Source organism: Schistocerca piceifrons, chromosome 2, assembly GCF_021461385.2.
Source record: "Schistocerca piceifrons isolate TAMUIC-IGC-003096 chromosome 2, iqSchPice1.1, whole genome shotgun sequence".
Taxonomy (NCBI): domain Eukaryota; kingdom Metazoa; phylum Arthropoda; class Insecta; order Orthoptera; family Acrididae; genus Schistocerca; species Schistocerca piceifrons.
The window spans coordinates 22,626,058-22,642,434 of record NC_060139.1 but is presented as its reverse complement, the minus strand read 5'-3'; the positions used below and the strand labels follow the sequence as shown (position 1 = coordinate 22,642,434).

Here is a 16,377-nt window from a genome sequence, read left to right as displayed (position 1 = left end):
ATGAAGTTATGAATAATGAAGTTTTTCTTTACAGATGAGGATAATGTTGAAGTTATGTATTTATGTTATGTAGTAATTAAGTATTTGTTGCAGTTTGCTTTGACAGCAGGTGTTACATTGCATAGTAGGATGACTGAAAGTTTTGGAAAGGACAGCTATGGAACACATTTTTATACACATTTCACTACCTGTTAATTCGAAGTTCACTACTTTTCAGCATAGTGTGCGTTTCTTCTTTCAGGTCAATAATCCGTTTTTGTATTTTTTTCCAGGAGAAGTTTTTCATGATACTTGCTAAACCTGTTACTTATTATACCTGCTCTAGAACTTGCATTTTTTTTTTTTGTACTTTACCCATTTGTGTTTATCATTTATAAATGTGATCACATGTACTGCCTTGTTACATAATCTTGCTACAGCTGACTCATGACGAATGACGTTACCTATCCTCATTTGCAGCAATAGGTCAAAAGCAAAAAGTATTATGCCTCAGCAATTAATTATCGATCCCAACGCAATGCATTGCTACCAAAAAAATGTATTACCAGTCCCACATAATGTCACTAGTTTATGATAATTCTGAATAATACTGATCAACTCTGAATAGCATGTCACTTGAGTAATGACCTCTTAATGAGACTATATTCAAAATAATGCTTTGTCACTAGCTAATAACTGCCACTGTCTATTGTAATGTTACGACTTATAATGCCTGTGATTATTAATGATTTGACTGTAATTAACTGATTTTAATAATGACTTTGTAATGGTCTGAATACTACTGAAGGAGGAACACTGTTTATTGTAATGTTACCACTTATAATGCCTGTGATTATTAATGATTTGACTGTAATTAACTGATTTTTAATAATGACTTCGTAATAACCTGAATAATACTGAATGATGATTCTATTCAATACTTGCTGGCCACTGAGTGCCAATAATTAATGTCACTCCACGAATTGTGATTAATTATGCCATTGATTAGCTCTTGTTTCCAATGTTGATACTTTGTAACCAGAAAAGAATGTGACTGTTTAATAATGCTTTGTAATTAATTAAGGCTAATAATTCTTACTATATTGAAATGACAAATGATCAATTAATTAACTGTAATTAGACAAATGATTAATTAACGACAAATGATTAATTAACTGTAATTAGGAAAAGGCTAATTATTATTGGAATGACGAATGATTAATTAACTGTAATTAGGAGAAGGTTAATGATTCTTAGTTATACTCTGTAACTGAAGAGAATGCGATTATTTCATAATGCTTTGTAACCAGGAAAAGAAGGCTACTGATTCTATGTAAAACAATTAATGAACATTTTTCTGTAATACTACATACTTGGTACAGAAATGTTCAATAACTGGGCTATGAATGCCACAAACTATCAATGAAGACTGTAATTGTCAATATTATGTGACTTGATGTCCTTCACCTCATAAGCTGACTACCCTGAATTACTGCAATGTCCATTTGTCCTGTTTATCCTAGTGATCATGGAGCACTATATTTGGTTTTTGCACTAATTCTACGTTGGTGTGCCTTGTAAGAGTGTGGTGTTGACACGACATGCTGTCCACTACCGTGAGCAATGAAGACGTTATTATGGTCCCACTGTTTGGTGTACCTAATGTACTGCCAAAATGAAAACATGGAACATTACTACGACAGTTCAGTGTCTTTGCTACACTGATAAATTCTGATGGGAAAAGATCTTCAAGTTGTGTCACTTGGTGTTGTACTTCTGTGGAAAGATATGGACTTTCAGAGCAGCTGTGTGCAATCTAAAGTGCTACAACCATGATGTAATCCTTCCCTTTCCTATCCTGATTCTTGTCACATAAAGAAAAAATTTTTTTTGGTAACATCATTTATGTTCATAGGTTATACATTTTTCGATTCGCTGAACTCAAATGCGAGTACACTTATGTCACTTGTCAACATAATATTTTTTGCCAGTCTGTTTATTTGTTCTGAATATGCTAAAGAATTTTTTCAGTGCCTGTGCACTTTATCTGTCAAATAATTTGTATATACTTTTCTGATTTGCTACTATGTTTTGTACTCACATTTTGTCTTTGTCTGATATATTTTGTACTTAGTGCGTGTGCACAACATTTAAATATTCTGTAAGTTGTAGAATTTTGTTAATTAAAGAAAAATTTTGCCGCGCTTGGCAAGTCCAAATGACTCACCATCGCTGCCAAATTTTTGCCCCCCCAGTGGAGGGTTATGAAACACGTATGTAACATAGCAGCGATGGCGAGGCATTGTAGCATCTGTGACCAGAGAGTATGCGCTTGACCGCGCGAGTGTTGCGAGCGGTTCTCAGTTAGTAGCAGTATAGTAGTCGTTGCGAGTCTGTCAGTTCAGTCGTTGCGAGTCTGTAGCTCTGTCTAGTGGAGAGCAGTACTCAGTCTGTAGTCGTCATGCAGAGCGGTCGGTCAGTAGTAGCAGCCCAGTGCGGTTGTGTGATGTAGGCGGTCGGCAACACTGGTCAAGATGAGGAATAAGGTATACTGTTAATTAATATAATCATTAGATAATGAAAAATTTTATTTATTGTGATTATTCTCCAACAAGTCTCCCAATAATAATTTTTTTATTTCAAAAGCATTTTCTCAAAAATTTAATTTTTTATTGAACTCAAGATTTCGTTGCACTTCCCATTTCATTCCACTTCTTTTGAAGAAAAATTCCACTAAAATCACAAAAAAAGAGAATATTATTATTTGCAATGCAGTTCCTCCAAGCGGTGCGCAACAACAAGAGCAGATATGTGACATCCATTTATTCTGAGGTAAGACTTTAATTCTGATTGTTTTACACAGGGCCAAAGACCGATATTTCGGTTTGATTGAATTTTCTTGTCACTGAATGGACTTTAATTTTTTGAAGGATTTATATTTGAGTCAGATTGCGAATTTCACATTTTTGTTGCCATTGTCAGTACATTTGATTGTGGGCAGGTTACGCTTAGAGCAGTGTCCATCAGCATCTCTAATTAGTATCGTCATTTTTCTTTCTTTAAAAATTTTGTGGGGAGGTTACACTCGGCTCCCATTTCTATTGAGTAATGTCTTTTCTTTCTTTTAAAATTTTTGTGGGGAGGTTACAGTGGGCACTAGAAATTCTAATTACAGACTTCACGTTTTGCTAATCACTTTCTGGTTGCCAATATTGTAGTTAGAGAGCCAGTGTTGAGAACGGCAAAAGACAGCATAAATAATAGGACTGGTTTCTACAAAATTTTATAACACACCATTAATTCAACCAGCCGCCCCACAGTTTCCTTAAGATTCCGCCTAATTTCAATGAAATACTGCCGATGCGTGGGAAGAACGCCTGGGACTGCACCGTTCCTTCTCCTCTTTGATCTTGTGGGTGGTCATGTTCCTTCTCCTTTAAAGCTGTGGTGATCTCATGTGAAGAATATTTGCTATCTTTGAACAATGACTAAGTGTTCCACCTCCTCTGCAAGACTATCTCCGTCAGAAACAACACGTGCCCAGTGTACTACTGTTTGAAGGACGCCCATAGTTTCTGATGGATGGTGGCAAACAGACTCCTGCAAATACAGATCTGTATATGAAGAGTTACTGTAAATGGAATGCACCAACGATCCATCCACTTTCCATCTGACCAAAACGTCCAGAAACGGCTTGATTTTTGTAACTGATAGAGTTATTTCTTATGTCAGAGATGCACCAAATTTCGCATATACTGCTGCCCATTAAAACTGCAGCACCATGCAGGCGAAAGGCGACAAATGACAAACTGCATCGCGTTTAATGCGAGCTTAGAAATGCAAATGAAATGAAATGTCGTGTGGCTAGGGCCTCCCGTCGGGTAGACAAATCGCCTGGTGCAAGACTTGTTTTAGTTGACGCCACTTCAGCGACTTGTGCGTTGATGGGGATGATGAGGTGATGATCAAGACAACACAAGACCCAGTCTCTGAGCGGAGAAAATCTCCGACCCAGCCAGGAATTGAACCCGGGCCCCTTTTCATGCCATTCCGTCGCGCTGACCACTCAGCTATCGGGCCGGACAGAAATGCAAATGAGTAGCATTCTCGCGCAACTGTCCCAACATATACTGATCTCCCAGAACATTATCACCACCGACGTACTATTGTTATAATCCCGATCAGGCGATAGCAGCGTCACCTGGCGAGGAATGATTGCTGGTCAGTGAGCGTGCTGCTCGTGTGTGGAAGAGGGACGGCGCGCGATCTATCTGAGTTTTAGCAAGGGCAGATTGTGACGGCACGGAGGCTCGGCGCTAGAATTTCAGAAACTGTACGACTTGTCGGATGTTCGAGGAGTGCTTTGGTGAGTGACGTCAACGTGCGGAGCCACATCTAGACGTCGGTGGGCTGGGCGGCAACACATCATTACGGATATCGGACGTCGAATGCTGGGAAGACTGGTAAAAGAGGACAGGTGGCGAACTGTGGCACAACTAATATCAGACTTTAATGCTGAGCAGGCTACATGTTGAGGTCACAAAAACAGTTCATTACCCCTTACAAGTAGGCTGCCATACAAAGCAAGTTGATTTTGCACACCGATACAGTCCCACACAACAAGCCTGTCATGCAGGGCACAATGTATGCCAGAGTGAGGATAAAACATGTCTTTGTCTGCGTCTCCACTCCTATAGGAGGTAGGAGGCTATAAGTGCTACAGTGCTAATACTTGTGATGTCAGCTGTTTCTGTGTGAGACTTGGTTGCAATCCATTCAGGGATTTTGCAGGAGATCCCAAACATAGACGCAGTGCAGGGCAGTCCTAAGGATAGGCCTCCGCAGCCGACGAACCACGCATGTGCCATTGTTAACACTGCAACGTCGGATGGAGCGGTGGTTAGCGCACTGAACTCGCTTTCGGAAGGACGACGATTCAGACCCGCATCTGGCGATCCTGATTTCGGTTTTATGTGATTTTGCTAAGTCGCTCAGGGAAAGTGCTGTGCTGGTTCCTTCGAAACGGTACGGCCGATTTCCTCCTTCATCCTTTCCTCATCCGGGCTTGTGCTCCGTGTCTAATGACCTCGTTGTCGCCAGCCGCTGTGGCCGAGCGGTTCTAGGCGCTTCAGTGCTTAGAGTCATATTTTTCCACACTCCTACACATCCCTAGGTCCACTGTTTCCGACGTGATAGTGAAGTGGAAACGTGAAGGGACACGAACAGCACGAAAGCGTACAGGCCGACCTCTACTGTTGACTGACAGATACCGTCGAGAGTAATAGGCAGACATCTATCAAGACCATCACACACGAATTCCAAACTGCATCAGGATCCACTGCAAGTACTATGAAAGTTAGGCGGGAAGTGAGAAAACTTGGATTTCATGGTCGATCGGCTGCTGATAAGCCACACATCACACCGGTAAATGCCTAACGACGCCTCGCTTGCTGTAAGGAGCGTAAAAATTGGACGATTGAACAGTGGAAAAGCGTTGTGTGGAGCGACGAATCACGGTACATAATGTGGCGATCCGATGGCAAGGTCTGGGTATGGCGAATGCCCGGTCAACATCTTCCAGCGTGTATAGTGTATAACAGTAAAATTCGGAGAGATTGGTGTTATGGTGCTATCGTGTCTTTCAAGGAGGGGGCTTGCACTCTTTGTTTTGCGTGGCACTATCACAGCACAGACCTACATCGAGGTTTTAAGCACCTTATTGCTTCCCACTGTTGATCAGCAATTCGAGGATGGTGATTGCATCTTTCAAGAAGATCGAGCACCTGTTCATAATGCACGGCCTGTGGCGGAGTGGTTACACGATATTAACATCCCTGAAATGGACTGGTCTGCACAGAGTCCTGACCTGAATGCTACAGAACAACTTTGGGATGTTTTGGAGCGCCGACTTCGTTACCGACCTCACCGACCGACATTGATACCTCTCCTTAGTGTATAATGGGCTGCCATTCCCCAAGAAACCTTCCAGCACCTGTCTGAACGTATGCTTGCGAGAGTGGAATCTGTCATCAAGACTAAGGTTGGGACAACACCATACTGAATTCCGGCATTACCGATAGGGGGCGCCACGAACTTTTATGTCATTTTCAGCCAGGTGTCCGGATACTTTTGATCACATAGTGTATGAATGTACGTCCACTACTGTAGAATGTGTGCGTTCTGGTGGACCAGGTGCTATGATATCAGAAGGCATAATCTTGCTTAGTTGTGCTGGTCTCCAAATCTTTCACCACAGCTCACCTGCCGATGATCTTGTGACACTATACTCCTTCCGCATGTGCGGCTTTTCAGGGCTTCTTTGGCCCCTGACTTCATGCTTATGGATAATAATGTGCGACCGAATCGAACAGTTCAGTTGGATGAGCTTTTTGAACGATATGATTTTCGGAAAACGGGCTGTCCTGCCCGTTCCCCCGACTTCAGCACTATCTAGAACGTGTGGGATGCGTTGGAGAGACACATTGCACCACATCCGCATGTAGGAGCGACCAGCCAGTGGTTGTCAGCAGCGCTGGTGGAGGAATGGGAGGAGCTAACACAAGAAGTTCTTTCCAACCTTGCGGCCACCATGGGAGCACGATGCAGAGCAAGAAATGAAGTCAGTGGTGATCGCACACACTATTAAGTACCATGTCTCGCCTTTTATAATGTTCATGGGGCATCATGAATTGCGGTGACTTCAATATAATTAATGATTTTGAGTAATAGCATAATTTCATGTTGTCCTACTGTGTATTTCCTTCATTTACCTTCTGTAATGTACTGTAGCAGTCCATTCTATGTAAGGCCCAAGTTTAGTCGATGTACGTTGAATGGTAGAGTGACACACGGTGTGAGAGTACCTGTCGTCTTTAACTTTTGCTCAACAGTCTGTGTAGTGGATGCGTAGCCCCTTAGCCTTATTATCGTATTGGTCTCTAAACATGAAACTTTTATGACACAACGCGCGCACTCACCGACATCGGCGGAGGCTCCCCAGGTGCCCTGCTGTGCCTGCTTGGCCAGCTTACTGATGGCGTCCACGTACAGCCGGGACGCCGCCGCAGCTCCTGAAACATTGAAGACCCGCTTGTGAGATGGAAGGCTTGCAGTGTTCTCCCAGGCCGCCGTCTGCTGCCAGCCCGACACCAGTAACATCTCAGCTGGATGTGGACATCACCGACAAATGTAAAAACACTGTAGGAACCGACAAAGTACGCAGTTGTAGCAATGATTTAATATTATTTTACAGGATCCACGCACTTATCGCTAAAGAATCTTAACGTGTTATCAACTGTATGCAAAACAGATTACAAAACTGAAAAAGAAAATTGGGAAGCATATACTAGGAGATAGAAATGTGTATGTAACCGCTGATGTTACAACAAATTTCATAAGCACAAGCTACTGTCATATAAATTCGAAGAGGGCTTTGTATATTTTTAGTACATTCACGGCAAGACAGAAGCTCTTGTTCGTAGGTGTAATTTCATTTTCAAAAGGATCTGTAGTAAGAAGTTTTCTGTGTTTTTAAAAAAATGGTTCAAATGGCTCTGAGCACTATGGGACTCAACTGCTGAGGTCATTAGTCCCCTAGAACTTAGAACTAGTTAAACCTAACTAACCTAAGGACATCACAAACATCCATGCCCGAGGCAGGATTCGAACCTGCGACCGTAGCGGCCTTGCGGTTCCAGACTGCAGTGCCTTTAACCGCACGGCCACTTCGGCCGGCTGTGTTTTTAAGAAACTGCAGTAAAGCAGCAAGTGATTTACATCATCTTCCTTCTTCTGATCGTCTTGATTCCTTGATACCTGTCTGATGTAAGTAGAAATGGTTTGAACCAAGGTTAGTATGTGTTCATACCCGTATAGCTATCAGCAGTGGCATCCGGCTCGCGTAAAAACCGTGTCACTCTACGAATAAAAGCTTTTAAAACAAAAAAAGTACGAGTCCAATTATGATCTTAAGTAATCAAACGAAAGTCATTAGAGTCATTAATAATCAAATTGGAATATATATTATAATAGTATCCTTTATTACGAATTTTACGTTATTATAAAGTATTACCCACTATACAGCGTGCTTCATCCCATGGGTTTTATACAATTTGCAACACTTTCAAATACCACTCACATGATTTTCATATTCTGTCGCTCGCTACACGCAAACTATTAGTCCTACAGAAAAATGGTTCAAATGGCTCTAAGCACTTTGGAACTTAACATCTGAGGTCATCAGCCCCCTAGACTTGGAACTACTTAAACCTAACTAACCTAAGGACAACATAAACGTCCATGCAGGAGGCAGGATTCTAACCTGCGACCGTAGCAGCAGCGCGGTTCCGGACTTAAGCGCTTAGAGCCGGCCGTCCCTACAGAAAAAGACGATATTTTTGTAAGAAATTGAATGTAGTTAAATTTTGTACTGGGATACGTTTCCGCCAGAGGCCGTATTTTCGAAGTATTAAAAACATACATCGTTGTTACAGGTAGTCTGCCAAAATCAATTCATAGATATTCGCCACCGATGAATCGTGCATACGATTAGAGTTAATCCCCTCAGCATAAGTTTTGGCCTGAAAATGGTGCAATGAAGCACCGAACTGGTAGCCATGCATTAGATAACATCTTAACGATAGCTGTAGGTGTCTCAGTTTGTTGTATACAAAAGTGACCTTAAAATGCGTCCTTATTGAATAACTCGAAAATCGAGGCATCCAGCGAAAACGTAGACCAGGACAAAATTTAACAACATTAAATATCCTGCAAAAAGGTACTGTTATTATTTCTGTAGGTCTAGTAGTTTGCGCGTAGCGATCGAAGGAATATTAAAATCTTGCTTGTGATTCTTTTGCATAAAACCCATAAGTAGGGGCAGCTGAGTCACCCTGTGTATTACTATACGTTCTTCAGACGACTAACTGCTGAAGCCAGATACAGACACTTAAAATATCTTTTAGCTTCAAAAGCTGCGAACTCTGAAATCACAGTTGCAAAATTAATATTTTATGTTGTTCCATGTTCGATAGCTAACATGGTAAGCCTGTTTAGCCTCGTGTTGCTTATTGTTGATCGTAAGTATTTTTTGAATTAATTTTGATTTACTAAAACTCCTCTCACACGAAGCAACTGACACGCAAATCGCCAGGAATAAATTTAGAGCGAGTATGAGGATTAATGAGAGTCTGTAAAGGATCATTCCACGATGAATTTAAAGAAGTCTAGATATACCAAATTAGAAACTAGAACATTTTCCCCTTTTAAATGTGTTCTGAGCCTTGGAATAAAAACGAGGAGTTCTGCTTCTGTTACTTTATCAGGGAAAACCAGTAAGTTTTTAAAGATCTAATCTCAGCTCCTCAGTGTTTGACAGAAGAATGCCCGACAACGAAAGCGAGCACATACAGGGTGTAACAAAAATGTGAGTGACAAATTGCAGGACAAATTCCTCACACGTAGACGAAGAAATGAACACGTGTCTTAAATACTTTGTTTCCATGTTGAAAGAACAGAACGTAAGAATCACGGGGAACATGCATTCTTGGTCACGTCTAGTTACATTCGGTACCGCAACTGTTTTGGCTTACTTGTCCTTGTTGCCATGCGACGTATGTCATTTCTTGTTTACAGGTAACTTCAACCGTTCCAGTGATCAATACGACCGTTGCAAGCACACGGGCTACTACGTGAGGTTAACTACAAAAATGGTTCAGATGGCATTGAGCACTACGGGACTTAACATCTGAGGTCATCAGTCCCCTAGAACTTAGAACTACTTAAACCTAACTAACCTAAGGACATCACACACATCCATGCCCGAGGCAGGATTCGAAGCTGCGACCGTAGCGGTCGCGCGGTTCCAGACTGAAGCGCCTAGAACCGCTCAGCCACTCCGGCCGGCTGTGCTGTGGGTAGCTCTACATGTGCAAGGTATTATTATGGACGTTCAAGTATTGCTACAAGTGCTATTACAGTGAAGTGATGAGATATGGAAGCGAATTCAGTGAAAATGGGTGCAAAGAAGTAATTAAATATGAGCAGTGCCGCCGACAACGTTTTGAGTATCCGCCCGTTTGCGTGTCATCCGTGCCGTGTTCGGTCTCCCGGAATGAACTAATGTGAATCAGTAAAAACAGTTACCACAAAGAAGTGCAATCAAGTGCCAGTGTCTTGTAGCGAGCGTGAGAACGTGCGTTCAGTCATCGCGTTTCATCGTCAACAACAATCAGCCGCACGCTCGTACAAGTGAGGACTGAGAACTGAAAATTTAACTGTATGAGGAGTGCTATATTATTACAAGTGTCTAGGAGGACTGGTACCAGATATCTGTGTATGCGTGACGACCGTAAGAATTCTCGTTCGAGTATTCGGCTTCCGCATCATGAACAATCACCCGCGTCCCGTCGGTTATGCGTACGCTCGTCCAAGTGATATTGTGGCCAGATAATCATCAAGAAAGTTAATTGGGATAAACACTTATGACTTACAATGTAAACAGTGCAACCTGCGATTTACTTATCGTGTCAGAATATAGTAGTTCATACCAGACGTAGGATAGTCTCGTGTTAAACGTTGAGTGGCTCCCCTAAACCCGCTTGCATATTTAGAAACATAAATTCAGGCAAGCTAGCAGCAGTGTGGAGCGGAACAATACGACCGCCGCGATAGTATCAGGTACGTGGTGTGGACAGGGCGCACGGCAAAAAGCGAGAAAACAGTTTAAGGGACGCCACCCATTTGTACCCCTGGACGTGTTACACCCTGACGCCATTTATATACCTCAGCTGCTGGTGCTGCCACCTGCCATGTGTGAGCGGTCATTGCACGCTGACGCCGAACATAGGCGGTGTTCATATAACGTCACTGGAAGGTGTATAAAATTCCAAGTATTTTACCTCAGTTCCTGTAAAACCGAATCTTATAGAAGAAATGGGCCGAATGTTACCTTACCAGTCCCATTTATTAAACCTGCAAAGTGTAATTCACTCATGCTCATAAATTGAGGATAATTGCAGAATGTGGTGCCATACAACGCGGCACTACACAAAACTGGCGCTAATAGCATAGGCACATAGGGAACGCACATGACACGAATCTGTAAGCCTACGGTATTAGTGATAAGTCGAGAAAACTACGCCGAAACACATGTGCTACAAAACGCCACTGTTTCCTGCGCGTGTACCCCGACATCAATATGGGATATGATCACCATGCACACGTACACACGCCGCACAATGGGTTGCCATACTCTGGATCAGGTGATCGAGCAGTTGCTGGGGTAGAGCCTCCCATTCGTGCACCAGTGCCTGTCGGAGCTCCTGAAGTGTCCTAGTGGTTTGAAGAGGTGCAGATACATCGTCCGAGAGCATTCCAGACGTGCTCGATGGGGTTTAGGTCTGGAGAGCAGGCAAGCCACTCCATTCGCTTGATATCTTGTGTTTCAAGTTACTCCTCCACGACGGCAGCTCGGTGGTGCCGTGCGTTATCATACATCCGGAGGGAGGTGGCACCCGCTGCACCCCTGAAAAGGCGGACATACTGGTGCAAAATGATGTCCCGATATACCTGATCTGTTACGGTTCCTCTGTCAAAGACATGCTGGCGTTTACGTGCACCAATCATAATCCCACCCCACACCATCAAACCACGACCTCCATGCAGGCCCATTTCAAGGACATTAAGGGGTTGGTATCTGGTTCCTGGTTCAGGCCAGATGAAAATCCGGCGAGAATCACTGTTCAGACTATACATGGACTCGTCCGTAAACATAGCCTGGGACCACTGTTCCAATGACCATGTACTGTATTCTTCACATCAGGCTTTATGGGTCTCTTGTGACCAGGGGTCAGTGGAATGCACCTTGCAGGTCTCTGGACGAATAAACCATGTCTGTTCAGTCGTCTGTAGACTATTGTCTGGAGAAAATTGTTCCAGTGGCTGCGGTAAGGTCCCGAGCAAGGATACCTGCAGTACTCTGTGGTCGTCTGCGGGCACTGATAGTGAGATATCGGTCTTCTTGTGGTGTTGTACACAATGGACCTGTCGTAGTGCAGCGCATGGAGACGTTTCCTGTCTGTTGGAATCGTTGCCATAATCCTGAGATCACACTTTGTGGCACACTTAAACCTAACTAACCTAACGACATCACACACATCCATGCCCGAGGCAGGATTCTAACCTCCGACCGTAGCAGCAGCGCGGTTCCTGACTGAAGAGCCTTGAACCGCTCGGCTACCGCGGCCGGCGCTGTGTTTGACCAGCCTCCAGTCGCTCTAGTACTCTACCCCTCATAACGTCATCAATATGTGTTCTTTGAGCCGTTTTCAACACACAGTCACCATTAGCACGTCTGAAAACGTCTGCACACTTATTCGCTGCACCGTACTCTGACATGTACCAACACATCTCTGCGTATGTGGACTGCTGCCAGCGCCACCGTGCGACGACCGCAGGTCAAATGCACATCATGGTCATACCCCGAGGTGATGTAAACCCTCAAGCCGCCCACCAGAGCGTTATTTCACCATGTATCAGCATTATTCTTAATTTATGAGCGTGAGTGTAAATAAAATGCTATCAAACTTTGCTTTACTCGCAAACAAGAAGTAAAATCGCCCAAAGCCAATGGGACTTACACTACACATCCAAAAAAAAAAAAAAAAAAAAAAAAAAAAAAAAAAAAAAAAAAAAAAAAAAAAAAAGGAAAAGAAAAACACCACTTCACAGTCTGCAGTCACATGTGTGAAGAGCACACACGCTCATGAGGTTTGGATATCTACGGTACGATATACGAATATAGCTGCCTTGTCTTATACATGCACGAGAGGCACTCGGTGTAATTTATGCGACAGGCCTGAAGATGACATCACCGGAACGTCTAAACTGGTTGCCTAATAGAACAACATCAAAATAAATGCTGTTGGTACAGTATTATTGCATTTCGTCGACCAGTCGCTCTGTCACTGTCCTCAATCCAAAATACATTTACATTTACTTCACAGTCTCGTCCAGACAGCCAGTACAGGTAACAACACAGCTAGTGGTACCTGAAAAAGAGGAAGAATATAGTAATTTCAATCTCAAAGAAAGCAGGTGTTGACAGATGTGAAAATTACCGAACTATCAGTTTAATAAGTCACATCTGCAAAATACTAACGCGAATTCTTTACAGACGAACGGAAAAACTGATACAAGCCGACCTCGGGGAAGATCAGTTTGGATTCCGTAGAAATATTGGAACACGTGAGGCAACACTGACCCTACGACTTACCTTAGAACAAAGATTAATGAAAGGCAAACCTACGTTTCTAGCATTTGTAGACTTAGAGAAAGCTTTTGACAATATTGACCGGAATACTCTCTTTCATATTCTGAAGGTGGCAGGGGTAAAATACAGGGAGCGAAAGGGTATTTACAATTTGCACGGAAACCAGAGAAGATGGCAGTTATAAGAGTCGAGGGACATGAAAGGGAAGCAGTGGTTGGGAAGGGAGTGAGACAGGGTCGTAGCCTCTCCCCGACGTTATTCAATCTGTATACTGAGCAGGCAGGAAAGGAAACAAAAGAAAAGTTCGGAGTAGGTATTAAAGTCCATGGAGAAGAAATAATAACTTTGAGTTTCGCCGATGACATTGTAATTCTGTCAGAGACAGCAAAGGACTTGGAAGAGCAGTTGAAGAGTGTCTTGAAAGGAGTGTATAAGATGAACATCAGCAAAAGCAAAACGAGTATAATGGAATGTAGTCGAATTAAGTCGGGTGATGCTGAGGGAATTAGATTAGGAAATGAGACACTTAAAGGAGTAAAGGAGTTTTGCTGTTTGGGGAGCAAAAAACTGATGATGGTCGAAGTAGAGAGGATATAAAATGTAGACTGGCAATGGCAAGGAAAGCGCTTCTGAAGAAGAGAAATTTGTTAACGTCGAGTATAGATTTAAGTGCCAGGAAGTCGTATCTGAAAGTACTTGTATGGAGTGTAGCCATGTATGGAAGTGAAACATGGACGAAAAATAGTTTAGACAAGAAGAGAATAGAAGCTTTCGAAATATGGTGCTACAGAAGAATGCTGAAGATTAGATGGGTAGATCACATAACTAATGATAAGGTATTGAATAGAATTAGGGAGGAGTTTGTAGCACAACTTGACAAGAAGAAGGGATCGGTTGGTAGGACACGTTATGAGGCATCAAGGGATCACAAATTTAGCATTGGAGGGCAGCGTGGAGGGTAAAAATCGTAGAGGGAGACCAAGAGATGAATACACTAAGGAGATTCAGAAGGATGTAGGTTGCAGTAGGTACTGGGAGATGAAGAAGCTTGCACAGGATAGAGTAGCATGGAGAGCTGCATCAAACCAGTCTCAGGACTGAAGACCACAACAACAACAACAACAACAACTGCCTTGTCTTATACATGCACGAGGGGCACTCGGTGTAATTCATGCAACCAGCCTGAAGATAATATCATCGGAACGTCGAAACTGGTTGCCTAATAGATCAACAACAACATAAATGCTGTTGGTACAGTATTATTGCATCTCGTCGATCAGTCGCTCTGTCACTGTCCTCAATCCAAAATACAGTTACATTTACTTGACAGTCTCGTGCGGACAGCCAATACAGGTAACAACACAGCTAAAGTGCGCGTCATTTATGACGGCGGCCGAGTTTAGATTCGTTTTGCGCATCTGACGTCACAAAACACAGTCAGCCAATGAACAGAGAACGACGTTGCCAGAGCTCGACTGCAGTGCTGAGCACGGACGAGTGTGTTCAGTTTAAGAAACGTTCAGTCATAAATAAAGTAATTGAACAAAAGCAATGTCTTGATAGCAGACTTTCTTTTATTCAAAGTTTGGAAAAAGCATTCTTTATACCAATTGCTTCATACTCTATTAATTAATTAAAACAAACAAGCAATAAAGTTCCTAATTCAGGCGATTGCAAGGAAAGGTGTTTCAATCATTCTCACTAACCGCTTTTTCGCAATGAAGAACAGCGGTAATTGTTTATTTCCTATTGTACTTCGAGGAAACGTGAGTAATTCATAATCATACCAACAGTGTTTGTCGGTATTTTGCGTGATATGTTTAAGTTCTCCGGGAGACATATTGAATGCCAAGCTGGGTTACAAAAAAAAAAAAATATGTTCAAACCTTGATCGATGATTAATGTTTTCATTATTCTAAAACAATATTGAAGCGTTTTACTTCATGAATTTTATTCATTTGTATGTAATTTTTTGAAATTTCTAGTGGCAACTAAAATCGACCATACGGAAAGTATACGCTGTGGATTTTTACCTCTGCAAAAATTTCGTGCAATGGTTTACTACATCTAATGCTGCACAATAACTGCGTTGAACATCGAAACAAAATTAAGTCATTTATGGGGGGGGGGGGAGGGGGAAAGGTATCAGTCAAGAAAATGTGTAAAAATCAAAGTTTTGGGCCAAATAGTTTTTGTGAAATCGAATGATGAAGTGTGTCAAAGCAGTCGAAACACCATGTGTCTGCACAGGCGAGCAGTGCAATGATGACAAAATCGCGCACAGCGCGGAATGCGGGGAGCACGTATCTGTAGCAGCGAGAGGGTTAATGCGGCCGTGGTGGCTTTACTTCATGAACTGCGCGCTCCCCCCTAAACGTAAGTTTGCGAACTATACTATGGCGCTGCTTCTCTTGGTGCGTAGAACTGGCAACGCAGCTATCTCCCGCGTCTGGGCGGGCATGAGCGAACCGCCGAGATAAAAGAATTGAACTATAGTAGTACCTGAAGAGAAGGAAGTATGGTGCGGAAAATGGAATCAACAGCTCGGACGAGCACCGCGACCTCGAAGTGAGGCGTGTGGCGACAGCCAGCACCCGCCCGTGACGTCGGCGAGCGGGCAAGGCGCCCCTTGACGGCCACCAATCACGTCCGGTGGGATAAACGCCGACAGCGGCGCTCCGACCGGCGATGCCCCGGAAGAGATTTACAGGGCCGGCTTACAGCGCTACAAGCGGCGCGGGGTCGCGCAAACAGCTGTAAATTACAAGGGCGCGGGCGCCTCCCCCACTAACGGCAACAACAACAACACAGGACATCCATCCTGAGATTACATCTCCTGGCTTTAATTAAAACCGCGAGCAATTTTACAATTAGCCCTTCCGGCCGCAGCGGAAAGCTGCCGCTAAGGCGCTTCGGCGTGCGCTACACGGCGCTGCTCTGTTCCGTCCCGAAGTCCTTCAAGTCGCCTCCGGTCGCCGGAGAGGTGTTGCCGGTCTCGACGGGGCGGAATGCCGGACATTTGCCACGCCGGACATTTGCCACACTTGCCCCTTCGCCAGGTAGCGATCCCTCACGTAAGGGACGCCCTTTCTCGTACTTCTTCTGTCCGCTTTCAAAACGCCGTCTCC

The 16,377-nt window shown here is 43.3% G+C and overlaps 1 protein-coding gene across 1 annotated transcript in view; it reads right to left on the bottom strand.

The window, feature by feature from the left end:
• Positions 1-16,377, bottom strand: part of LOC124772873 (brain-specific angiogenesis inhibitor 1-associated protein 2-like) — a 591,718-nt gene that overhangs the window by 208,999 nt on the left and 366,342 nt on the right. The window contains exon 3 of the mRNA XM_047249356.1: positions 6,957-7,049. Within this exon, the coding sequence (XP_047105312.1) occupies positions 6,957-7,049 (93 nt within the window). The remainder of the gene's footprint in view (positions 1-6,956; positions 7,050-16,377) is intronic.